The 26,874-nt window shown below is 33.4% G+C and overlaps 4 protein-coding genes across 10 annotated transcripts in view; 2 read left to right on the top strand and 2 right to left on the bottom strand.

The window, feature by feature from the left end:
* Urm1 (Ubiquitin-related modifier 1) overlaps nt 1-8,892 on the bottom strand; it is a 45,859-nt gene extending 36,967 nt beyond the window's left edge. The window contains exons 1-5 of the mRNA XM_018516340.1: nt 8,455-8,892; nt 8,280-8,344; nt 8,120-8,201; nt 5,193-5,241; nt 1,788-1,859 (exon numbers count right to left, since the gene is read on the bottom strand). Coding sequence (XP_018371842.1) covers nt 1,791-1,859; nt 5,193-5,241; nt 8,120-8,201; nt 8,280-8,344; nt 8,455-8,492 — 303 coding nt within the window. The 5' untranslated portion in view covers nt 8,493-8,892 and the 3' untranslated portion in view covers nt 1,788-1,790. The remainder of the gene's footprint in view (nt 1-1,787; nt 1,860-5,192; nt 5,242-8,119; nt 8,202-8,279; nt 8,345-8,454) is intronic.
* Nucleotides 8,206-14,036, top strand: LOC108766819 (MATH and LRR domain-containing protein PFE0570w). Its single transcript, XM_018516339.1, has 6 exons — nt 8,206-8,291; nt 9,610-9,988; nt 10,152-12,427; nt 12,511-13,269; nt 13,367-13,587; nt 13,797-14,036. Exons 2-6 carry the CDS (start codon nt 9,619-9,621, stop codon nt 13,927-13,929), a joined length of 3,759 nt encoding a protein of 1,252 aa, XP_018371841.1. The 5' UTR covers nt 8,206-8,291; nt 9,610-9,618; the 3' UTR covers nt 13,930-14,036.
* Nucleotides 14,037-14,480: 444 nt separating this feature from the next.
* LOC108766822 (early endosome antigen 1) lies at nt 14,481-21,609 on the bottom strand. Of its 3 annotated transcripts, none has more exons than XM_018516341.1 (19): nt 21,429-21,609; nt 20,590-20,961; nt 20,211-20,356; nt 19,772-20,130; nt 19,387-19,544; nt 19,203-19,307; nt 18,857-18,987; nt 18,610-18,783; nt 17,562-17,893; nt 17,224-17,411; nt 16,627-16,863; nt 16,362-16,418; nt 16,066-16,294; nt 15,800-15,948; nt 15,596-15,697; nt 15,292-15,501; nt 15,036-15,218; nt 14,801-14,950; nt 14,481-14,722 (listed from the first exon to the last, which is right to left on the bottom strand). In XM_018516341.1, the coding sequence occupies exons 1-19, from the start codon at nt 21,456-21,458 to the stop codon at nt 14,534-14,536; spliced, it is 3,501 nt and encodes a 1,166-aa protein (XP_018371843.1). In that variant the 5' UTR covers nt 21,459-21,609; the 3' UTR covers nt 14,481-14,533. The 3 variants fall into 3 exon arrangements, with proteins under 3 accessions (XP_018371843.1, XP_018371845.1, XP_018371844.1); XM_018516343.1 differs by having other exon boundaries at nt 21,443-21,515; XM_018516342.1 differs by lacking the exons at nt 20,211-20,356; nt 21,429-21,609 and having other exon boundaries at nt 20,590-20,668.
* Nucleotides 21,610-21,816: 207 nt separating this feature from the next.
* Nucleotides 21,817-25,239, top strand: Rfwd3 (ring finger and WD repeat domain 3). Of its 5 annotated transcripts, XM_018516326.1 has the most exons (5): nt 22,581-22,625; nt 23,126-23,214; nt 23,409-23,612; nt 23,719-24,696; nt 24,799-25,239. In XM_018516326.1, exons 2-5 carry the CDS (start codon nt 23,205-23,207, stop codon nt 25,200-25,202), a joined length of 1,596 nt encoding a protein of 531 aa, XP_018371828.1. In that variant the 5' UTR covers nt 22,581-22,625; nt 23,126-23,204; the 3' UTR covers nt 25,203-25,239. The 5 variants fall into 5 exon arrangements, with proteins under 5 accessions (XP_018371825.1, XP_018371828.1, XP_018371824.1 ...); XM_018516323.1 differs by lacking the exon at nt 22,581-22,625 and adding an exon at nt 21,817-21,903 and having other exon boundaries at nt 23,719-25,239; XM_018516322.1 differs by having other exon boundaries at nt 23,719-25,239.
* The last annotated feature ends 1,635 nt before the right edge of the window (nt 25,240-26,874 follow it).

Here is a 26,874-nt window from a genome sequence, read left to right as displayed (position 1 = left end):
TTACATCGTAATTACTAGGCAGTCACTAGACAGATTTATTGATATTACGAAATATTAGCTAGTGCCAATCCAGTGACGAGTTAGAAATCTTATCTAGTAAATGCTGTCTAGTGCCTAGATGGTAAATCAAATTGGCTAGATTCATTTCTGCTCGGATACATAGAGTAATATACGTAGAATATATATATATTAGTATTCATGTAACGTTTCTTCGAATAGAGAGTTTAATATATAGTAATTAATGCATTAATATGTGTGCATGTTGATTTTTAAAAAAGATAAAGACTAAGAGTCTTTTTAATTACAAGCAACATCAAGATTTTGCAACAAAACCATCATGATGTTGGTTAACTAAAAATTCACAACTGTGTTCCACTATATCATATCTTTTTGTTTAAATTTTACACAACACATATACTACATGTGCCTAATCAAAAACTTAATTAAAAATTTAAACAAAGATATGATATGTATAGTGGAACACAGATATGCACTGTGTATTTTAATTAATTAAAAACTATAGAATGCTTTTGGTATTTGTATGAAATTTCTAGAGACATCAAATATATATTTATCGACATAAAACACAATTTAACAATTTTGTAATACTTGTACAAAATTTTCATATCAGTTTTCCATCACCCAACTCCTTTCTTTTAATAAGAGAGAAACGCGGTTACCTCGCGTTGTGTGTTACGCAATTTTGACGCAATATACGTAAAGCTATTCAAGCTTATAATTTATATATGAGGTACGCATTGCTATTAAATTGCGCTCACAGCCAGGAAACTAGGAAGAGGATGTGTGGCTTCGAAGAACAAGTATGACAATAGTATTGCAGATTGAAAATTGGAATGTTAATGAAATATTAGTAAAAGTATAGTAAATGTTGATCAGAAAATAATTTCACAATTTAAATACTTTATATAATATTGTATAAAATACGTAAAAAAAAATCTTTTATTCATCTACAAATATCTCGATTTACCAAAAATAAATATTTTTAAAGTTCGGCAATTTTTACTTTTAATTAAATATCCATCGAATTGCAGCACATGTGATTCTGATAAACGTGATATTCGAATGGATATCCCACTTTGCGTTATATTTTTTACAAAATGGTAACGTGAAACCAACAAGGGAAACATGCAATTCACGCGTGACTATAAAGTCAAATTATATATATGATCACTAATTGCCGCAATTTAAAACTTTTGTTAACTCGCGCACACAACGTGATAACTTATTATTCACAGATCATATGATAGTTTGCAAATTAACATGTAAATGAATAATATCTAATTGTAAACTTCGAAAATATGAATTATTGAATAATTAATTCTAATAATATTAAAATACACGTTAAATTTATTGCATAAATTATTGCAAAAGAAATCTATTATTTTTCGCAATATTGTATCATTTGTTTTGAAAGGTAAAAATCTCCCAATCATGTGAGAGAGAGAGAGAGAGACCAAATAATTTTAAAAATAAATCTGGTAATTTGAAAATGAAGATTCACAGCAAAGAGCAACTTTTTCTCATAAAAATATTGCAATTATAATAATATTTCGAAAACTTTGATCCACCCAGAACTATAATGCAATGAAACAAATAATATCATAATTATTATTTGAAACTGACGTATACTTTACAAAAAATATTTTATTTTCTCATGTCGCATTTAAAATGCAGTAATTTGAAGTATAAAATATTTCATGTACATAAAAAAAAGTTTACAATATTCAGATGACTTATCTTAGATTTTCAGTATTGAAAATTCGTACCTTCTATCCTCCGTGCAGCGTCGAGATGAAGAGCACTTTGTCCCGCGGGCATAGTTTATAATCGCCTTCACCCTGAAATTATATCTTCTTATATCTTTTTGGTCAACCGAACGATGCGAAATAAAACCTAACATAAAACATGACAAAAAATAATAAGCTTAAGGAAATATTTTAATTTACATATATCAATATCTATATATTCTTTAAGAAATCAAAAGTCAATTTTCATTCAAAATTTAATTGTGTGCTATTTCTTCGTATAATTTTTTACCACAGAAGTTTTAAGTAAACACTTCAAATAAATAATACAAGCGATAATTTTCACTTTACTTTAAATTGTACTTTATTATAATTTTACTTTATTTTTCAATTTTAAACTTCGATCAAAAAATTTTATTACATCTTTTTAATAGAGTTTATTTGAAATTAAAATTTTATTATTTGCATCCTATAGGAGTTTGAGTTATAAAAACCCTTACAGACCTTCAGTCATTTATTTAAATAATAGTTACGGCTTGATGTACTAAAATCAAGGAAAAGAGTTGGTTAAGAAATCTATGATATAAATGAAAATTCAATGAATGTCCTATATACCCTAAATGAAGGTAGATTGACTTTACAAAGATTTCATCTTTAACTCTGAATTCATGCCTTTCAACATCCTTTTACTATCGAGATAGCAAAGATATCCATTACACAGATACGCAAGATTTGAAAAAGTTAGATTTTCACGAGCGCAACTGTATTATGGGAAAAGAGGGACGCGGGTGGAAAAAGAAACGGGTGAAAAGGAAAGCAGATGACATGTATACTGTGTGTGTGTGTGTGTGTGTGTGTGTGTGTGTGTGCGCGCGCGCGCGCGCGTGCGTGCGTGCGTGTGTGTGTGTGTGTGTGTGTGCGCCTTGAGAAGAGAAGCGAGCCGAGCGAAAAGACGCGGAAACGCAAAAGCCAAAGCTGCGCGGAGAAGCTTCGCCAAGAAGCGACGGTATTATCATAATAATGGCCAGAGCCATCATCTTTTCCCTCGTTCCGACGCTCCCCGATGCTGCAGCATCTTCCCGCTCGAACGTTACCCCGGCGAGAACCACGTCTTTCCTCCTAATAGCCGCGGCGTGTACATTTACAAATTTAAAATGATAATTCTCTCCGTGGGTGTGGCAAACCGAGGTCATTTGCGCCCTTTCAGCGTCCGGAGTTGCTCCGCGTTATCCCGCACCCTATCTAGCGCGCAAGTAGCGATGGCGATGGTAGCCGACAGACCGATTATGCCGTTTGTAAAAACCGGTCACGGGGTATCCCGTTTGTCAGACGCCAGAAACAGTCGTGTGTCACTGCGGGAGTTGGCGACGTGGGAAAAGAAATATCGTGCGACGAGGGGTATCATCCGCCTCCGTAGCATTTCTCTGTGCGTTTGAGATTAATATTTTAAATCATCACTCGGTAACTTTCCGGCTCTCGCAAATCGTTCAAGCTCTTGATTTTATTAATCCTAAAATAAACAAACAATTTTTAATATGTTCCCTTCCACGTGAGATGTTTGTATACCTCGTTCAAACTACTTGGTAGTGTGTATTTATTGTAGATAGTTATATGTATATAATGTATATAGTGTAGTTATTGTATCATGGAAACATTCTTATTTGATAATAATAAAACTGTAGTTTTATAAATACTGTACGTTGTAAATAAAATTATTAATATCTCTCGACAGCGTGAAGTCTATATAACAGAAAATTATCGAAAAATAGTTCGGTAAAAAACAAGTTTAAATAAAATCTTATGATTTTTATTCATAATTTGCTTTTCTTCTATTTTCAGCCCAATCTTGTACATTAATCCAAAAATATTTTGAATTGTTTTTGTCTGATTATGATTCTTGCTGCAACTCTTCATTAGAAAATGTATTCTAAACTTATTGCAAGCAAAGGAAAAAAGATTTCGAAATAGGTATAAAAAATGTATAAAAAATTATACACGGAATATACAATATATAAATATTGAAATAGCTGAATCTGATAGAGAACTTGTATGAAATTCTTGAAAAAACTTTAAACAGTTATTGCGCAAAGAAAGTAGTTACTTTTATTGAACATTTAAATATGTTTCTCTACTAATAAACTTTTATTAATTTTAGAAAAGAGAATATAAATCTCGTCTTCAAAGAATTCAGTTGCCGAACACGGTGCATTAACTTCTCGTATCAGTGTGACGACTTAAGAATCAGGTAGCTAAGTAATCCATTCAATCCTTTTCGAATTTAAATCCGTCTGCCATTCTCGTTGTGCATTTAAATCTATATTTAAAAGATTTTCCTTAAACTGAAGTTTTAATAATTCGAATATATATATATATATATATATATATATTTAAGACGCGTACATAAAAAATTTGTCTTGTAAGAAAATGAATATTAATTTAATTTTATAAATGTTAAATCAGATTTGAAAATTTTTTAGTTACCATTAAAAAATATAATAGATAAATAATTGTAAATTTATTATACACTATTCTTTCGTTTTGCAATCCTGATAACATTATTTTACAATTTTCCATGAATTAGCATAAGTAACGCGAAATTTAATGACTTTATACAAAAAGTTCAACTTTGATTTCACTCGTAAAAAATAGCATTAGTTAAAAATTTAATTAATACTAAACACAAATAGTGTTCTTCGATTTTTCACCAAAAGCGATAAAACAATCATTAATTTTGGTAATTATTTAGAATACCTCCTTCCCTTCCCCATCTCAAATCTTAATAAAAATGCACTTATTCGACGTGTTTTCACTCAAAACGAAAGAATGGCAAAAAAACACGGCAGTTGGCCTCGTGATTCGAGTAAGTGTTAAAGTAGGAGATTTTAGAGATTAAGATATCTATCATCTTGCGATTCGATACAGCTCTATGTATACGTTCTGCATTAATTACACAAATTCACTGCTTTAAAGACACAAATTCTCTGCTTCAAAAACACAAATTCACTGCTAATGCAAAGAATTTGTGCTTAAGGCAGTGAATTTGTGTTTGTAAAGCAGCAAATGTGTTTTTAAAGCAATTTTAAAGCAGTGAATTTATGTAATTAATGCAGAACGTATACATAGAACCATATTTTTTTGGCCAGATTCTTTCCTTCTGAGTGAAAACACGTCGAATAAGTGTATTTTTATTAAGATTTGAGCCTAGGTGAGGGATATTCTAAATAATTACCTCCAAATTGGCCGAGAAAGATGTAGTCGAATAATGATTCTTGAACTTTTAATCAAAAGAACTTACGATCATCGAATACACTGGCATAATTCTCTCATAAAAATTGCTCCAATATGTGATATCCGAGAAGTATATTGCACATAGATATACGTGTAAATGAAAAACAGTAAATGGAACAGACACTGCCCAAAACTCACCAGTAATTCCCAGTCGGCATCGTTAACCAGAACTAAGATGCCCGGTCTCCTAGAGAAACAAGATAAACTTTTTAAATCGAGTTGCGCTCGTTCCGCTGCTGCCAGCGTATTGTGTGTCGAAAACTTACAGATACCGTATTCTCCATCAATTACGGGAAGTTGGAGGTACAAGCGCGAAACAGACGCGAAACGAGCGCGAAACAAACGCGAAACGAACACGAAACAATAAGCGAGCGAAAACCCACCGTGATCAGCCCCGATCATTCACTGCGGAAAACTGTTAACCGTCACTCGCAAAAACGAAAATTTCAAAATGGACGTCCCCACCAATATCGTTCAGCCGATTGGCTGATACCATTCGAGTCGTTGAGCCTATAGAATTGGCCAATCGACACGACCGCGACTTTCGCAGCCGACTTCACTACGCTCGCTTGCATCATACAGACGCGTACCGTATACGCCATTTCATCGTTTTGATCTCGAATTCGCGATTTTCAATATTTTCTTTCCCTTTTTCCTTCGAGCGAAATGTAAAAAAAGAACAAACTAAAATCGAGAAAAATGTGAAATATACGCCGCTATCATATTCTCGTTTCAGTCTCGTAACAACTTTATCGAAAGATAACATCTCGCAAATCCAATCATTGCACAAATCATTATCATTACGCCACGAAAGCGAACACTACACTAATCAACGACGTGAAAAGCGGTCATCTTAACTCGCGATATTTAATCTGATAAATCATAGATCTCCGGCATATTTGCGAAATTACAATTTTCAACAGTGACGAGAGAAGTCGAGTCTTTCTCTCTGATTATCCGACTTACCAACACCGGTTTAATGTAAAAAATACAATATGTCAAAACATAACATACGTTAAATTGATAATGAGAATAACCGAATTAAATCACGTTACTGTAAATGTTTTACCATACAATTTTCAATCGGCTGCAAAAGACGCGATTACCCAAGAACGCGATTCATACACGACACAATTCCGTATTTATAAAGGCCCGTATTCAGAACGCGCTTTTACCGATAAAGGCGCGTACTGAATGCGGGCCATAATTTTTTGGGTTCGATATCTAGTGTAAAACGCGCGTCTTTTAATTTATTGCTACTCGAAAAACAACAATCTTCGCGACAAGATACGTCTCGTATATCATGATGTAAGGAAATACCGGAATTAGACTACGCAATACGCATTGAAGATTGAAAGATTGAAATTTGACCGATAGAAAACAATAGAAGCTAAAATTCCTTTGTCCTCATTGGTAAAATTCCAATATCAATCTTCAATGCGTAGTCTGATTCCGGCCTAAGAAGATATATGTAGATGGTATAGATTTAGAACCAATATTCATATTCGAATCTTATATTTAAGAGCGTTTTACTTACAATTTTAAGATGTCATAAGCCAATCACAGAGTAGTATTAGCATTTTAAGACAATAGGCCCGTTCGACTTGATACAAGTTCGACTTGATGAGGGAAAGAATCGAAGTCCTTGGGTATACATACAATAAGGCTCTTCCATTCAGAACGACAACCGCTCACTGAGCGCACAGTGAGCTTTTTCATCATGATTGGCATATTCCATTATATCCTAAATATAATATAGACCAATCACAGATGAAAAAGCTCCCTGAGCGCTTAATGAGCGGTTGTCGTTCTGAATGCACCCAATGTTGATTGATTCATAACATCTTAAGACTGTACTTAAGATAGTCTTAAATATAAGAATTGACTATGAATACCGAGACCCTAAACCATTTTCTACCATTTTTAAGCACTAAGCCGTAGAAATTGACCAATTACAATTGAATGCGAGGAGAATAATTGACTATAATTCATTCATTTCGTAAGATGCGTAAGCCCGGATCTACAATAGGTTGTTAAATCTTTAATCATAAGAAATGGACGAATCATTTCATCTGATTGGTCAAATTTTACTGCTTAAGGTTTAAAACACCCATTATATATCCGGACTAATGCAAAAATCTGTGCTGCAGCTGCTAAAGGCTCCTTCCTCCCATTCCATGGAAAAGAAGAATTTCAATTGGTTAATTTCTGTATGCACTATGCATAGTGCTTTATGCAAGAGTCTGTGCCTGCGGCCATAAGGATGGAGTCCCATGAGATGTATTTGCCGCGTAAAGCTGGAAACACAATAAGCACAGGAAACAGGGAATAACTATATGCTATGCAAGTTTGTGTGGATATATCCTAAAGAGGGGAGCACAGACTCTTGCATAATGCATAACACGCATGAGGCATAAGAAAATGAACCAATCAAAGTCCTTAATTTCCTTCCTTTCCGTGAAATAAAGGACTTTGATTGGTTGCTTTTCTTATACGTCTCATGTTTTATGCCTCATGTTTATATAAGTCCGGCCGGATCTACAATAGGTGTTTTAAGCCTTAAACCATAAGAAATTGACCAACTACAGCCGAATGGGAGGAGAATAATTGATTGTGATTCGTCCATTCCTTATGGCTTGAGGCTTAAAAATCTATTGTAGATTTAAACCGAGGTAAACCGGATTTTTGCATTAGTCCAGAGCCTCGAGGGTACGGCAATGCACCGGAAGATACAGATACTGACATCTGTGCATTGCGCGTGCGACCGGCGCGATATGCGCCTGATTACTGAGTGTGCATGTATATGTATGTAGTGTATGCGGCCATCTTCATTCGCGATGTCGGCCGTCGTCGTCGGTCGTGGTCGATTCCGTTCAATCGCGGACTGTGCGCAATAGTGCGCATTCACGTGACTGATGTGTGACGCAAGGTAAACCTGCAGTTCAATCAACACGGCGCAATACTGCGGATATTGCGTTATTAGAATTCTTTAAAGTTCTTTTATTTCGCGCGGCGGCAAACATCGACGGGGTGTACGAGTGTATGTAGGATCACGTTACACTTACACCGTGTCGCCCTGCATGAAGAGCTCGGATCGTTCAGTCAAGAGGTTATCCCGCAGCCAGCTTAGCAGTCGTTTCAGCGTCCCTGAGCAGAATCGACTGATTATTATTATTATTAACGAGACAAACGGACACGAGCTAATACGCGTGAGGATACACTTACATTCCTCACCGGGTAAGTCCACCTCGTGCCGCTTCTTTCCATCAAACAGCAACTCTGCTCCACCTCTGCGAATATTCGACAAACGTGAAGGCGTGATTTGTTACTCGATCGTCGCATCGCATGACGCATACTCGTACACGCTTGTGTAATGGAATTGCAATTTTCTCGGTCTTACCCGAACTCGATAGTAAGAGGAAGTCCAATCGCAGACATCGTGAATTGTGAAACAAAAGTTCAGAGGACGTTTCTTTCCTTCTCTCGCTCGCTCCAACGAGGAGGTTAGAAACGGATTCACGGATTGTCGTGCGCGCGCTCGTGCAATCGTGCAGAACTTTCGCGAACGTTCACTGCGATGATCACTGTGGAATGCCAGGTTAGGTTTGTCGAAAAAAGAGGAAAGAAGGAAAGAGGCGCCCTATGAATTTTCGTTCGTAATTCGTATGAGAGTCGTCAAAGGCCGGGATCGATTGTCGTAATAAAACGAATTAAAAGGAGTTTTCGCCGTGTGTACACACACGACGCACGCTATACCGCCGTATATGTGAGTATACGTATACGTGAGATGACGCGAGATTGGTGCGGTTCCCTACGACTCGCAAGTCGTAACTCGTAATACCACAGACAGACTACAGAGCGCGCGCATGCGCGTGAGTGGCATTAACCTCGGCATTTACACTTTACAGCGGTGTCGGCGGTTACTGTGTATACGTTTGTATGTACGTACGTACACGGTGCGAGGAGTGCTTGCTGTAAATTCTAAATGAAACGATCCAAACCGTAATTTCGATCGATTGACACACTCGGCACGAGTCAATCAAACTGTCAATTATTACGACGCGGTCACGTCGAATTTCAACGACGAGTTGGAACACGAGTTCGTGGGTGAAAAGAGGTGGCCGCTCGATTCTCTCCATCACGCGCGCGTATATATGTACGTTATATACCTAGTCCTGCAACGTGCAGGTCATTAATCTTGCGTGGATCGGTGCTGAAAGAAAGAGATTAAGAGAGAGTGCGTGTCTCAAGTCTCAACGGCCATCCGATCGAGCGAGAACGCGAATTATTTGCGACGACACGTAAAGAGTAAACGATGCGGCACGATGATATTACGAGATATCGTCGAAAGTGCGGCCTGTAATGGCGGCTGATGAAAAAAGTGTATTCCATTGCGCGCCACGTATGTTCGCCCAGCCGGCAAACGTTTTTCTACTCGTGTTTGGAAATAATCGGAAATAAATCGGACAACGAATTAATCCCGTCGTCTTCACTCTCTTCGATCGTCAGATCGCATCAGTCGATAAGATAATCCGTGATTCCTTCTCGCCCGTAGTTTTCCACGATGTCGGAGAACAGCGAGCACTCGCCCGACGACACCGAGACGGAGACAAAGGCGATGGAAGATCTACCTAACGATTCATCCAAGAGCGAAACGAAATTAATGAATCAGGCCGATACGGCTCTGCTCGAGGATGAGGAAATGCCGACGTACATCAGTGTGTCTAGTATCACAAGACCAGATGACTCGGACATCGTCAACATGAAGCAGCATGAAAATGAGTCTCAAGAGATGGAAGGGGATCGTAGCCCGAGTCCCTATCCCAGCGACGATCAAGCGCCGAGTAGCGTTTATGTTTTATCATCTGGAGAAGAAACCGATCAACATCCTTATAACGACGAAGATGACGAAGATGAATATGGAGATAGTGACGGTAAGTTGGTTAATAATAAAGAGACTTGTGCCTGATTTAGACTATGCTTCTGGTCTTATAACCCTAAACTCCTAAAATTCATTTTTTCACCGCCGATCAAGTGCCTACTGTTGTGGCTGAATAACTTAATATTTTTTAGTATGTAGTTTCCATTATGTTACAGATATGGAAAATTTAGAGCTTGATAATGATTTTGATTCGGATCATCCAAGTAACATGAAGCATTTAATGGATGACGAGGATGATGATGATGAAGATGACGAGGATGAGGAAGATGATGAAGACAGTCCTAGACAAATGCATGATGATGGTATCGATGATAATTACGAGATAGATTATTATGATGGAAGATCTGATGATTTTGTCTTCAATAGGAGATTGAAAAATCGTCACAAAGAAAAGAGCCTTTCTCTTCAAGATTTGAAAATGTACGAGAATAATATGAATGACGGATATTTTAAAAGGAGACACTCACAAGGTTTAAGACCAAATTATCCAAACATTCCAGAACAAGCTATTGTGTATTCTATGATTCAGAGAAAGCAACCAATACCAGGAAAATATCATTATGTGCAAAGCAAAGTTAAACGCTATATCAAAGATATAAAAGACCAAAATAGACGTTCCACGGAAAAACATGTAAAACAACATCAGGAAGATACAACCGACTATAAAAGCAACAGCGATCACAAAAACAATGATACAGAAAAAATAACATCTACAGTGACTAACAAGACAATAAAAGATTATGCCGAAAGAACGATCAAGGAGTTAGAAATCGCCGAGACATGCGAGAATAGCATGGATAAAGTGGCCTACAATACTATTACTACGCCAATAATATTGAATGGACAAGAAAATAAAAACTGTTTAGAGTCAATACATGAGGAATCCATACAGACTCAAGTTCAAATAGATATACCATTTGAGTCAACACAAAATGAAGGAGATCTTGCGAATACAGATGGTAAAATGCAAAAACAAAATGGAACAATTGAAGATAAATCACTAAAATTCAATTATACTGATAAAGAAATTCCAAATTTTTCACCCCTCACTCAAAATGGTCATCAAGAAATACCAACGGTATTTTACGATTTGCGAACTTTAAGTTATGACGAGTATATGCATGGCACTTCTAATTCTAGTCAGAAAACTGATTTAAATAAGAACGCCCATGTTATTGAGCAAGAACATATTCAATCTGAGGCATTTAATAATTCAGATCTAATGGAAGTGTCCACAGATGGGGAAGAAGATGCTTGTTCTTTAAGGATTGAGAATATAAAGAGCATTAAGACAATGTCAGATGAAGCAAAACATAATAATGAGCAAATAACTTTTGAGAAAACAAATGAAGAATTTAAGACTACTTTGGATATCTCAGAAGTTACCACATTGAAAAAGAAATTAACACAGAAGACTGTAAAATATAACAGTCTGCTTGATACATATCAAAAGCAGCTTATGGAAAATTTAAAAATGAAACGGGAATTGGACGAACTGAGAAAAACATTAGCAAAATATGAAAAAGAAAACAAACCTCCGGAACAGAAGGTTGCATCAGTTCAAACGGACGTTTTTATTGATTCTATATCTAATCAACCCCAAGATCAAACTGAGCCTACACATGTCAAACAATCCAATAATAAAATATCAGGTAGTAGTGTAGCTTCGACGCTAAGCTCTATAGATCAGTGGAGTTCCAGTGCTTGTAATTTATCAGTATCCATTAAACCACCTGAAATAACAAAAACGTTACAGTCTGACGATAGTATAGTACTGACTGACGGTACACCAAGAAAAACGCGTTCATTATCACGTGCATTTATTACTTCCTCCCGAATCTTGCAAACTCTTTCAAGTATTACACAGGGAAAAACAAAGCCAGAAAGTCCATTGATACAAAATTCAAAGAAAAGATTAAATGAAAATATATCGATGGATCTGCAAAATGATGAGAGTAATTATCAATGTCTCCCTTCCAGCTCTAAGAAAAGAAAGATTACAGACATTCTTGAGCCATCTAATTTTCTACAATCTTTCAAAGTTTCCCAAACTTCTGTAGAATCATATCCAAAGTTAAGTGAAACGCCTTCAGAATCACAGTTTAAAAACTCGTGTGATTCGGTAAATAAGAATGTAGATTTGCAATCAAGTTTACCTAATGCTAATACAAGTCAATTAGGAGCTGCTACATCTATGGTAGAGAGCAAGACAGAAACCGCTGATGATCCAGAGGATAATGTTAAGTGTTTTGTATATCGCGAGGATGAAAATAGTAAAGATCGCAGTTTTCTCATTCTAGCAGAGGAGCCTGAATATGATAAGGCTATTAATGAAAAAGGACGCAGGCGAGAATGCGGTCCGTACTTACTTGGTAATGTAGAAGTAAGAATGTCTGAAATGAACGGAACAATCAACATTTGGGGTAAAGAGGTAAGTGTGACCTTATAAATTATAATTTATAAAGAAACTAATTTCAAGATTCCGTTGTACTCAAATTAATATGTACTTTTCAGATCAGTCAAGAATCCACTGCTGAAACTGAAAATGATATGGAAGCGTCTACTAAAGTGAAAGACAAAAATCATTATTATTGGCAAAAGACACCAAATACCAGATTCAATGGCAGTAATTTAGTATGTTCAACAAGTAAAAAATCAAAAAGTCCTCCTAAATTTGAACTATCCTCAGCAGCATCTAATTCTTCATGTCTACATTCACCTTCGTTTAACATAGCAAAAGCATCTTGTTCTACAGATAAAGCAGATAAATTATGTAGTTCAAATGCATGCGAAGACTGTGATTTCCCAAAATATCGTAAGGAATGGCTAAGATATAAACGAATACATCCCCAAGAAAAATTACATTCCTGCTGCACTCATGATATAGACACGTCAGAGAAGAAGTGCAATTGTTCCTTACATAACGAAAAGCAAAAGTTTGAAGATAGTTTTATTTATAGCAAAGAAAAGTTAAGCACCCAAGAACATCGACAAAGTTTTTCAAAAAACCTAGAGCCTAACAAGCATTTACATGAAAATATTGCCTCAGAAGGCAACGAGCACATTTGTAAAAATTGTACAACGTATCATCATTCACCGCACAATCCAGAGAATTGTCAAGAAAATCACAAATGTACCATGTTAAAAGAAACTTGTGAGCCACTAATGATGAATATAGATCGGGAATGTAACGAATCATGTAGTCACTCATCTCCTAATATACATGAAGAAGAGCCGTTAATAAAGCTGAAACAATGTAGTGAAAGACCAGAGGTGAGTTTACGTCGTCATGTACGAATAATTTTATGAATGTAACAAAAATTTGTATGATTATAACTGTATGTGTGACTCGTAATTATTTTCTCTTTAGGCGAGACGACGAAGAATAATTGGGAAAAGGGTACGAGGAATTTTAATGGATCTCGTACGAGGGTGTGGAGATTGTTATAATTCTAATCCTAATGTATCCGGTAATAACAAAAGCTGTACACACGAGAAGGAATCTTATTTAAGAAGTTGTTCTCCACAAATCAAAATTTCGCCGTGTGCATCTCCAGAACCGTTGTGTTCAAATGCAGGGCAACCTGGAAGGTGTGCATTCAAATATTTCTTAAAACTTTTCATTATACAGTACATTCCATAATTGTGATAGCAACTAGATATATAACATTATTTATGAAATTTGTAATATCTTTTGTTAGTAAAAGTGAAAATCTTAAATTGTAATAAAACTATATATCTGCTCCTTAGATTATATAATATCAATCTTTTAATATCAAGGTTGTTTTACTTATTTACAGATGCTGCCATGCATACGCACAGCGAATTGAATCTCAATTGGAAGAATTTCGAATGGAAATGGAAAGGATGCGATCACGTTCGGATGCTATTCTTAATATGCTCAATATGCTTCATTCAGTGGATACAAACTAAAGAAATCCATCTTAATGTTAATTTTTTTCAAATGTACATACATCATATTTTTATCGTTTATTTTTTTCTCAGCCACTATGGAACTATCATAGTATCGTCCTACTTTATTGCTTATAAAAAAAACCATAGTCGTTAAATAAAACATATATAATTAAAAAGATATGTTTACATCCAATATATGCATATCTAACAATGATACATGCCATTTTTGTTAAAATTTCTGATAAGAAAGCATTGTATCTATGCATTCATAATATATTTTCCATGTGAAGAAATTTGTGTGAAATAGTATATGATAAGTACTACGATTAAACCATGTGTTAAGAATAATGATATAAGTAATCGTCATACAGTAAATGTGCATAAGTTTTGATTTTATTTTTTTATTATATGTTTTAAATGTGTCTTATAATTTCAAAATTTATAAAAAAAGGTGACATGGTATAACAGTTATTTATCAATCAACTTTGTCAATTGTATCAAAATGTCATTACTTAAAGTATAAATGCATAACAAGGTTTGTGTGTGACGTTCGAGTAATATATTTTAATTTCGCTATATCGAACAAAAATATATAGGATTATTATTGAAAAATCATGTGCATTTAATAGTTACAATCGCAAGAATCATCTACTGGCAAAGCACTTGTCGGTGCTTCTCCTTGTCCGAGAAAGATATTGCTGTAAGAAGTCTTGAGATAGTTTACATGACCCTGTAACGATTTTATACGGCCTTGCGCGTGTTTAAATGCCTCGTTTAAGTTATTTATTTGACTCTGCATCTTTTGTCTGATCTGCATAAGTTAACGAGAAACGTGTCGTAAATACACTCCTATCTATTAACATTTCTACATGGTATTTGCAATCGTTACCTCATCTCTGTCTCGTTGGGCGGCACGCGCTGTTGCTCTACACTGTGCCAATTGCCTTTCCATTTCGGCAATCTGGCCTTGCATCGATCTTCGCATAGTTTCGCATCGTTCCTTTGTTCTCGCTACTTGTCTAGCGGAATCCTCCCTTATCTTAAACAGAAGGAGAAGATTCTAGTATTTGCGGATAACATTTTTTTATCGCTAAATTTCTCTCTCTCTCTCACTCAACACATACCTGTTCCAACATTGATGACAGTTGCGTGTTTTCGTGCATTTTCTCGTCAATACGTTTTTGCAACTGTGCTTCGTGTTCCTCAAATCGTGCCAATGTGTTTTTCATTCTTTCGTTTTCGTGTCGCAACTCGCCACACTTTTTTTCCATCTCTTCGGACTTGCCGGAACCAAGTCCCCTTTCATCCTATATAAGTAATTAATTATTTTTAATTAACAATGAAGTTACTATTATGTCAAATTATGTAGCAAATTACAACCTGAAGTGTTTGATGCTCAGTGCGCAATACGTCCAATTGATTTTGCAAAGTTTGAATCTTATCTTTGCACCCTAGCAATTCTCGCGACAGATCCTCACAGCTACGTTCAGCGACTAAGCGCATCTGTTGCGCTTCCTGCATCTTCATTTGCATTTGTTTCAAGATATCAGGCAACGGTGCAAGCTCGGCTAATTTCTCTTGAAATTGATTGAAATTGCGTTAATTACATATATATATATATATATATACAGAATGAAAATATCTACATAATTCGAACAAATTGCAATTATAGTATTTGATATACTTTAACACGTCCTATTTCCAAAGTAACATTCTCGTTCATTCGTGCATTGTCCATTTCCATAAGGTCTAGTTGTCTGCGCTGTTCTTCAACTTGTTGCTGGGCCTAAGATTATATTGATTATATTGATTTCATTTTTATATTCGCTTACACTTGAGGAAAAATATCTCGAATATAATTTATTCAGAAAGTCGCAACGATAACAACTTGCAAATATTTATTGCGATAATCTTCCAGTTGAGCAGCTTGATCTTGAATTAAGGAACGAAGCTCCTCTAATTCATCTTGCGCTTCTCGAAAGCGTTGCTTCGCCACCATCAGAGCTTGTTCCTGTTCGATGAGATGTTCCTTATGACCTGTCTCGAAATTAATATGCTTTTTGTTACATATATTAATTCAAAGCTTTATATCATAGTTGTTATTTCTATAGTGTGTGTGTGTGTTGTGTGTGTGTGTGTGTGTGTGTGAATTACCTTCAAATTTTCCCTTCTCTGTTTCTAAAAATTTTAATCGTTCTTGAACGTCTATCAGTTTTATCTCCATTCGTTCCTTCTCTTCCTTTGCATCGCGCAAATCTTGTTTGAATTTCTCTGCTTCTGTCCTCATACACGATACCTCACACAACTTACTTTTATAATCATCTTGAAGCCGGGCATATTGTTCACGAAGATCGCGTAATTGTTGAACGCAAGTACTACTGCCCTTCGGTCATAAGTTATGTTATTATGATTATTCAAAGCATACAAATTAAATTTGCTTATAGCCTTACCATGGCAGCGTTTGTACAAGAACCAGTGCACATTAGAGGTGCAGCCTGTATAGTCGTCTATATTTGATAAAAAATATATTACCCTTTACTCGCTAGTTATATCAGTTCTGTATAAATAGCGGAAACAAATAACACGCTTTAATTATGGGAGGCGGGATATAAAAATTACAAAATATATTAAAAAGAAGTATACACGTTAAAAGCTCATATTATTTGAGGTGAATATTATTTGAAAAATTGGTTAAAATATAAACCGTACAGGTACCTGGGTGAGAGGCATCGCAGACATTGTAGGTATTTTGGAAATTCCCATTAACGGAAGTCCTGACGTGGGTGTCACACATGTCGAAGTCGGAGGTGGGCAACAAGCGCACGGTGCACAAGGTCCTGTGCATTTGAGCAGTTTACGTTGCTGTTCCAACTGTTGTCGCTCCCGCTGCACATTTGCTAGTTCCATCTGCATGTTACGTACCTCAGTCTCCATACTGCCTAACTGTTGTTCCTGGAATAAAATTAACCAACATTACATTCCATGGATTTCATCAATTAGTTTTTAACTAATTTTTCACAATATATCAGATATAGAATTTATTATATATATTATATGTATATGTTTTACCATTTCATATAATTAATGTATGAACAATAAATAAAGAATTGATTAGTTTTGAAATAGAAATGTATAAAATATCTAAAAATTGTTATCTCTTCTTACTGCTTATATTGTGATTTATCAAACTGTATGTAAGGATTGTAAAGATTGCAGCTTAAAAAATTTCTTTCAATTATTTTTTTATATTGTTCTCAATTTTTACTATTGTAAAAAGGATCGCGTTTATTTCAAACACGTTTTAAAACTTACTAATTGTTTAGTACTATTGCCATATGTTGCAAGTTTATCTTCCAATTCTGCAGGACATGTTCCCCGAGGAAGCAATGGCTTAACAACGGCTGGACCTCGGGAACACATCTCTATGTTTTGTAAATCGTTGCTATCTGCGAGATAACGTTCCTCTGTTGGCGATCCACCTCCTGTAAGCCTCGGTGAATCTGTGAGATTAAACATTCTTTTTTTTACACAAAAAATTTATCGCCTTTGCAAACGGCTTTCTTTTAACAAATATGCAAAATATCTCACGCTTCTTATTACATTATTTCTTAACGGCTGAACTATCATATTCTATCAATTATTCGTCTTACTGCATGCAGTTTCCGTAGTTGGTGATAAAGTGTCAGTATACGGCGATCGCAAATAGCATTTACATTGATAGTAAACGTCGTCTCGAGGTTGTGCGCTGACATGCGGACGCGAAGATAACGTCGGTGACGTTGATGGAGAAGACGGAGTAATACCTGGGCAGGTGTAACAGCAAGTAGGTCTAATCACTAGTTGATTTAAAGTAGCCAATTGGCGACTCAACTCCATATTTTCTTTGACAATTATACGCATTTCTGCTTGCAGGCCGCATACCTTCTTCTGTAAACTTTCGAGAGCTGTATCTTTTTCTAGCAACGCTTCTTCTAGTTTGTACCTATTTCGCAGGACAACACAGCTTTCCATACAATCTTCATTTTTCACTTTATTTTAATATATATCAGAATATATTAAAGTGAGACGAATATAAAAAGATTATTTAAAATTAAGATTAAGGTGTTGTAAAACTTTCGCGAACGAAACAATAGTCATTAACGTGCACATTTCATTTATTGTTATGATATCAGTATATCATAACAAACCGGATTACGTATATATAAGTGACGTATGATTGACATGCTTCAAATTGCTGAAAACATCGTGAAATCGTCACCGAGGGAACCGTTTAATTTTCAAGCATTTCATTGATCGTCTATTATTTGTCATATAAATAAAGTGACTATCGGATATTAAATTTTTTTTTGCATATATCGAGTGTTCTGAAAAAGTCAATTGATACATTTGTTTCTGTTTATCTTATTCAAAGCTATTATTTTAACTTTAGTTTAATTAAAATATTAAGTTTGTTTGTTTTCTTAAAATATATAGACATCTTAAAAGCAAATCTAAATTTTACTCTTAATATACTTTATGCTATTTTATAATCACTTATATGTATAGTCATAATATTAATCGAATATCAAATATTCCTTGGAAAATTTTTATATATGTGTAGATGTAATTTTTATATTAAATATAATTCATTTACTTTATTTACGTATTTATGTATAGAATGTATATTTAGAATATTCATTATACAAAAGACAAACATACTTTCCACCTTCCAATTGCGCGTTTTCTTTGACCAATTTTTCCTGCATCGTTAAAGACTCGGTTAGTTTACCGGTTAATTTTTCAAAACACTTTTCCCTTCCCTTCCGTTCGGTATCCGCTACTACGAGTTTTGGAAGCACGTCCGTGTAACCACAAACAATTACTCTTGGAAGCCTAATAAGAATATATGACCGAGATATGATCTTGATTGGCTAGCAGCATTTTGTATGAATAAAATATGACTTACTTATCTTCAGGATATTGTATTTGCGGTATCTCGAAGCGATCTTCTAAAATTTTGTTGAATGGTTCTATGTCTCTTTTTTTTATCTCAGTTTCTTTTTCCACTTTACGAAGCCGTTCTACTTCCTTTCGCGCCTGCAATATATTTATCACATTATATTTTTAACAATTAGCAATATTTTATTTTATTAATTTTATTTTATTGACATGCATTATTGCAGAATTTCGAGCTTATTGCAAAGATATGATTACATGTAAAATATAAGTAGGATTTTTATAAATAGAAATTTAAGTAGGATTATTATATATGTATATAATATATCTTTTAAGTATTTTCGTAATACGTATACTTTATAAATTTTTTGCGTTAATTGCTCCAGTTCCGCTACTTTTGAAGTGAGAATGTTTTGTTTCTCTTGAAACGCTAGCTTATCTTCTTCTGTTAATTCGGATTTCTGATTAAGAAATATTCTTACAAATTATAATTATCACATTAATAAAGTTATATTAAATAATAATGAAGCCTCTGATTACCTCTGACAATTCAAAAACTTCACGCTTTAATTGTTTGACTTCATCTGTTAGCAGAATAAATCTCTCATTCATTACTTTTACTTCTACGAGTATATCATCAGTTTTAACAGGTGCGCTTATTGTCGGTTTTACAAATTCCTCAGATTTTGTCACTTCATCTACGCTTTTAAAATTTACTTGTAATAATTTGAAAATAAAAGAGTGAAAGAAAGAGAAAAAGAGAGAAATGGATGTTATACAATTAGACGTTATTAATTTATATCATTTGCGTTATTAGTTTTAAATAATTGAAATATATCTTCCATAAAATAAAATATAAAACAGAGATTTTTCTGGTAAATTATTTCTATCTTTAATTTTTTTTTTATTATCATGTTATTTTTACCATTGTTTTCAATTTTATCATCAACTTTATCTCCTTTGATCTCATCAATTCTAATTCCTTCAATTTTATCTTTATCATCAGTTTTAGTTCCTTCATTTTCGTTTTTATCATGAGTTTTATTTTTCTCAACTTCGTCTTTGTCATTAGCTTGATCTCCTGTAGTTTTATTTTTATCCTTATCCTTAGCTTCGTCTTCTCGCTCATCTTCATCATTATTCTTTTTTTTAGTTTCAATTTGTTGTTCCTTAAGATCTTCTATCGCTGCAGATCCTTCGTCTACGATAGTATCTTCAACTGTTGCTTTCTTTTCTTCCTCTTCTTGCACCTCACTGTCCGGTATCTTGTTTTCAGCCATATTTCTACATACATATGTTATTATATTTTATGATGTTACTGGACATAACGTGTAAAAATACTACGCAAACAAAGGAATGGTTACACTGAGCGATTTTGTTGATAGTGAATCAAATCATTTAATTGCAATTCCACGGATTTTGAGACTTTTAACAGGAATTTGTTTTCTATATTTTTCTTTATTTGATTATTTGTATTTTGTTCGACTTTTACTCTGTCATGTTTTTCATACTGAAAAAATTATTAGTTTTATCATGATATAAAGTATGAAAGTATAAAAATTCCATATATAAAAATTATAAAAAACCATAAATTGTTTCAGCCCTTTGTTACTCTTATTTTTTAATGATTTTGAGCAATAGAAAATTAATTTTTGTTACTCAAGTATATAAAAACGAATATAAGCAATCGAATAATTGGAGAATGAAATGCGATAGAATATTATGATATAATAGCATAATTACCGCTTTGAAAACAAATGGCTCAATATTTGTCTGTGAAGAAAAGGATTGCAGAAATAATGCTTTTACGAATGGTTCTGATTTTGTAGCATTGGATGTTTTGATTAATTTTTGCTTATGATAATGGAGTGCGAAAGGAAGTACATTGCTCAAATTCAATGGTTTCTTCAAGTCAAAGAGAGATTCCAATAAATCAAACGCGTCTTTTTTTAGACACGACGTATTATCACAATATTCATCGTTTCGCTGAAGCTTAGAATAGCTTTGTTTAAAACTTGATCCTTTTGAATTGTGAATGCTCTTTGCTTTGGTCGGAAAACGTTCATGCGTATGAGAATAGTTTTGCAGAGAATTTTTTGCACGCGGCCGTCGTTTCTGCATAATAGGGACAACTTTTATTGTACGTAAACATTTTTTCAGTATTTTATATTTTACAATATTTACAATTTTTTCTATCAACGTAATTTTCTGTATTATTAAATTATGTATTATGTATTATACATGTATATGTATAATAATAATTTAATAAATACCAGAACACATAAACATAAAATTATTATATAATATGTATTGTAAGTATTCATAATATATTATGTTATAATAATATAATTAAAAAATATTTAATTATCTTAATACATCATTATTTAATAGATAAAACATTTTTTTAGTTTTTTCAATAGACCAACTAATTTTAAACATCCAAAAATATATCAAAAAGAAGTTGATGTATAATAATATAAATCAGATGTCACACATATACGGTTTCCTAAAAGATTCATCAAGAAACATGTGTACCGTTTGAAAAGAAAAGAATATTTTTTATTTGGAAATATTAATTTTACCTTCCTATTTTTACCTTCGAAACACTGCATCGCGTTCTTTGCTTGAGCAAGCAAAATGTAGCGAAATATGCGTAGCGTGAGTATAATCTGCGATTTCTTTGTTATTTCTTGATATAGAGTTACTTTATGTCATCAAATTGTATATAGCAATTTGAATGTAATGAAGAAATATTTTTGCGTAACTAACCAAAAAGATTGTATGTGTAATGTAATGACGGATTACATATATAATATACATATGAAAAGAAATTAAATATTTTATATATAATGTCACACTATTGAATATTTGGCTCACTTCAAAATATTTCGAAGTTCTTTTTATGAAATACGCAGTACGTATGTCAATTATTTTTATTTTATGTTATACATGTATGTTTATTATATTTATATTTCCTCTACAGCGCAAAGTTGCACAAAAGTTACATGTTGCAGCAATATTGCAGAGATTTTGCAGCGATGTTGCTGTATGGGTTTCGTATGTATTATATATTGATTTATATATATTTATTATATTTATATTCATGTATATATCTATATGTTATGTATGTTTTATTTTATGTATGTGTGTTATGTGTACAATTATAATTATTGTAATACATACGTACGCTACAAATGCACCTAATTTTTATAAAGTAAAAAATACAATACTGTAATTATTCAAAGGAAAATTGGCTCTAACCAGCTTATGCTGAAGGTTTTGCGAATCTTTATAAACATTAGGTGCATTTGTAGCATAATGTATTAATAATTATAATTGTGTTAAGGTCGAATCATATCGTCCAATAATTAAGAATTAAACATTAGGTCCGTTTGCGTTGCTTAAATTTGTTGCACTCAGCATCTTGGTATTCTCTCCCTTCAACGCCCGAATATATATTTATCTCACTTTAAGCTAGGTGTGATTGTAAGCAAGAGAGGTATGCGAGTATGAATGAGTTAAGGAGTTATTGTAAACCAAGTCCCCTTCTTGGCTGTACGCTAAAGTGTAATAAATTCTATCTATTTATCTCACTTTAATTAGTAGAAAAATTTTGAGGAATTTCGAGCAACGCGAACAAAATTAAGCTTTTACCGACAGTAGAGGAGAAAAGAATAAATGTAATAATGTCGGCCCCTAAATACAGAGGTGCTAATGTCTTAATTCTCAACATGGCGCAAACCATATGATACGTCACAAGAAGGAATATATTGTGTTTAGTGTGTATCTAGTCAATATAGTTATTACATGTATCTAGATTTAAATATTTAGATTTTAAAAGAATCGTAATAAAGAATCAGCTGATATTGAGCGACTTGTCTTCTAAACACAGTCAAAATATTATTGTAAACAACTCATTTAAGTATATTTGTCGTGTTACTTTAAAATTGAAAAGTTTTTTTTACATTTTTTCGTCTTTTATCTCTTCATTACATCTGATTACATCTAATATTAGGTACATAGGCTGTCACAGACATATATTCATGATTATAATTTATTCGGTATTTTAACTACTATAATTATATCAAATAGAAATTCGCCTCCAACAAATTTCCAAGGATCGACAGGTCTTATTTCCATAATCTGCTCTGCCCCTATCTTTAATGCTATTGTTTTCATAACAAATCAACCGGCTTTTCGGTTAATTTATAGTCTAACGATTAAAAAGAGAAGAAGACGATTTATTAAATAATCTTATGTGTGTCCCAATCTACAATAGATATCGAGTGGAAAAGGAGATTACGTACTTTATTTATGTCTAAAGAGTCCAGTCGACGATCGAGTAAAAATTAAAGGTTATGGAAGGCAGTAAGTATACAATGAATAAAAAGGATATGCATATTTCTTTTTTCGGCATTATTTGTTATTCGACTTGTGGAATATAATGTAATTAACAATTATGTACTTTTTACAATAAGGAAGAATATTAAATGTTCAATATTATATTTGTTTACAATATTAGACTTTAAGTCAGCAAACATTTGGCAATATTACTGTTACAGATGAAAATGTAGAAGAGCAAATGCAAATAGAGGAGCAGGTGCAGGCAGAAGATCGAGTACAAGCAGAAGAACAAGTACGAGTAGAAGAACAAATGCAAGTGGAAGGGCAAGATGTAGAAGATCAACACGAAAATGAAAACGTTATTCCCAATGATGTACAAAATAATGAGGAAAGTGATACTGGAACTAAAAGTTCACAACAAAGTATGTATTGTACTGTAATAGAATTGTCGCAGTGTAAAACTTCTATAAACTCTTTGTATGTGTGTATATAACTGTGTCTGACTAAATAAAATTAATTCTCTTGTAGCAAATGCAATGAGTATAAACTTGGATGTCTCGGATGTAGACTCTGATCAGTCATGTCCAATATGCATGGAGCAATGGACCAGCTCGGGAGAACATCGTTTGTGCTGTTTACGCTGTGGACATCTCTTCGGGCATAGTTGCATTCTAAGATGGTTACAGTATTCTTGCAACAGTACGAATCGTCGTTGCCCACAATGCAATAAGAAAGCCTCGGTGAAACATATTAGGATGCTATATGCGAAAAAGCTGACAGCAATTGACTCTACCGAATATGACAATCTGAAAAAAGATTTAATTAAGGTGTCAGCTGAAAAGAATAATTTACGGAAGGAGTTAACCTGTGCTAACATTCGTCTAAAAGTATACGAGGAGCACGTAAATAGCATGAAAAAACGTATTACCGAAATGGAAAATCAAAAATCAAAAGTCAATGTTGATACTTGCCCAAGTGCATCGAGTCTTACTTCAAGGAAGTTTCATTTAGAACAATCTGTAGAAATCTGTAAGGATGGTGGCTGTCGCGTCTTAGATTATAATCCATGGTATAAATTACTGGCTGTTTCTCAAAAGTCAACAACCGCATTATTCAATGGGTACGGCATAAGGAAAATGGATTGTGAATGCTTCAATTTACGGCAATTTATTTTCTTACACACTCAAGCTATAAGAGATTTGACTTTTCATTCCACGCAACAAACAATTCTTCTTAGTGTTGGTTTTGATAAATGTGCTAAGCTAGTAGACATCCAAAATAATATGACGGTGCACACGTACCAAACAGAATATCCACTTTGGAGTTGTTGTTGGTCGGGTGACAATCCAAACGTTTTTCTGACCGGTGCGCAAAATGGAGTTATCTCCCAATTTGATATTAGACAAACTTCCTCTGCTCTTAGCGTTTTAGGCGGTAACGGGGATAAATCACCAGTTGTATCAATGGCAGGAGTGCCGCCAAATCCTGGCAGTGGTATCAGTAGAGGTGGATTTATAGCATGTCGTTTAAATACGTGTTACACATATGAAATTAAGGATACCAACTATCTATCTAAACAGATGTTTATAGAGGGGCCTTTTGTTTCAGTACGCTATGATGAAAAAAATCACCATTGTCTTATATCATCCCGTCCTAATTCTAGGCAGCCACACGCAAGACATATAGTATGTACTATTGAAAAAAATACATCTAACGAAGAGATAGTTACATATAATGCCGTACATACATTCCAAGCTGGTAATTCTCAACAACTTTTATCTCGACCATGTTATTTATCTGTAGAAGACGATACATTAGTCGCAGCATACATAGAGTCCAGTAGCAGTGTATCATTATGGAGTGTAGCGAGCGGTCAGAAGTTGCATAATCTTCCAGTGTCAGATTCTATTATGGATCTATGCTCATTTAATATTAATAATAACTTATTTTTAACAAGTCTTTCTGCAAAGAAACTTAGGTTATATAATCATGGACAATTAACACAAACATAAAGTACAAATGTACAAAATAATACACAATCTGCCTTGCCATTTGTGCATATTTTGTGCAAAATGCAAAAATATCCTTGATATAGTATTTTTATACATATGACTGACTGACTTAGACATACTTCTCTCTTTTTCTTTGTAATGGTTTCATATGTATAAATTTTGATTACATGTACAAATTTTGGTTGATGTAAGAAGAAATATATATATATATATGTGTGTATGTTTAAAATTCATTTACAATAATTTATTATTCTTCTATTTGTTTTTATTTTTTGTACTTAGAATTCTCTATAGAATAGTCAAATTGGATATAGTTTTATGAAACTACGTTTAGAAACACAACCAACTCAGATATAATTAATTGTTCAGAATGATTTAAAAATTATTTAAATTTATCTTATACTTTTATCATACATTATGCCTTTGTTTAAGATTTATAAATTTTTTGTAAGTATTGCAATGTTGTATATGTGTGTTCGCGTATATTAAAAGTTGTTTGTGTATAAAAATTAAAATTAAATATATCTGTCGCAGAAATTGTCATCGCAAAATTTTCTCGAACTGAATTATAGAATTTTTTCACATCTTTAATCACGTTCAAGTAAAAAACAACAAATATAAATATAGTGAATAAATCAATCTTTTTTTTTCTCTTTTAAATAAGAAATACGAATACAGCCTAAAAGGCATAGCTATTTTCTATATTGTATTTTCTGTGTTATCATTTTTGTTATCCACACGCCGTACCTAACTATAATTACCGAGAGAATTCAGTAATTATTGCTACTGATTTATTTCGATAGTTTATAATATCAAGTCATATTTGTACATAGTACAATTGAGATTTAAGTTTAATAGTACTTTTAACAGAAAAAAACATTTTCAGCAACTTATCGCATTAGTTGATTTTACAAATATTTTTTGGTATTGTTTTTGTATATGTAGTACAAGAAATTTAGCGAGAAATTTATGTTTGGCCAGCTTTGGGATAATTTGCATAATTATTAAGTGACAGTAAAAAAGAAAATCTGTATTAAATACTTATTAACAAATAAAATAACATAAAAATTTATGTACTAATGAATAAAAGAATGTTTTTTATATATTTCTGAGAAAAATATAAGGAACAAATCTGTATACAGAGAGATTAGAATCCAGTCGGAACAATGAAAAAAGAATTATTTATTTTTTCATGATTATTAAACATTACAGCAATTAAAACATCAAAGAGGATGTTGGAACTACAACCACATCCATAAACAAACTCATATGTAGGATAATACACGTGAGCTAAATATTTAAAAGAATAAAATAAAGCAAAACAATTTTTACAGTTATTGATCTAGTTATCACTTTTTTAAACTTGATTTATGAAAAAATTAACATTACAAACTGATGAAACTATAATTCAATATTCATCCTTTCACTATGTAACGCATATGATTTAACATTTGATTGTACAAAAAGCTATGTGCATTTCTGCATCATATACATTATTATACAAATAATGGGCTAATTAAATTTCCATCTTCATTCTTTCCAGCTGTGCTGTTTCACAGTTTTACAGGATTGTTATAAGAATAAATTTAATCTGTTTTGAACCTTTCTCTCCAATTATATATTTTTATGTAAAATCGAATCGAGGCCGTTAAATAAATGCCATTTACACCTG

This window comes from Trachymyrmex cornetzi, unplaced genomic scaffold, assembly GCF_001594075.2.
Source record: "Trachymyrmex cornetzi isolate Tcor2-1 unplaced genomic scaffold, Tcor1.1 scaffold627, whole genome shotgun sequence".
Classification (NCBI taxonomy): domain Eukaryota; kingdom Metazoa; phylum Arthropoda; class Insecta; order Hymenoptera; family Formicidae; genus Trachymyrmex; species Trachymyrmex cornetzi.
Note: the sequence above shows the minus strand (reverse complement) of the source record. Positions and strands in the feature narration are given on the sequence as shown.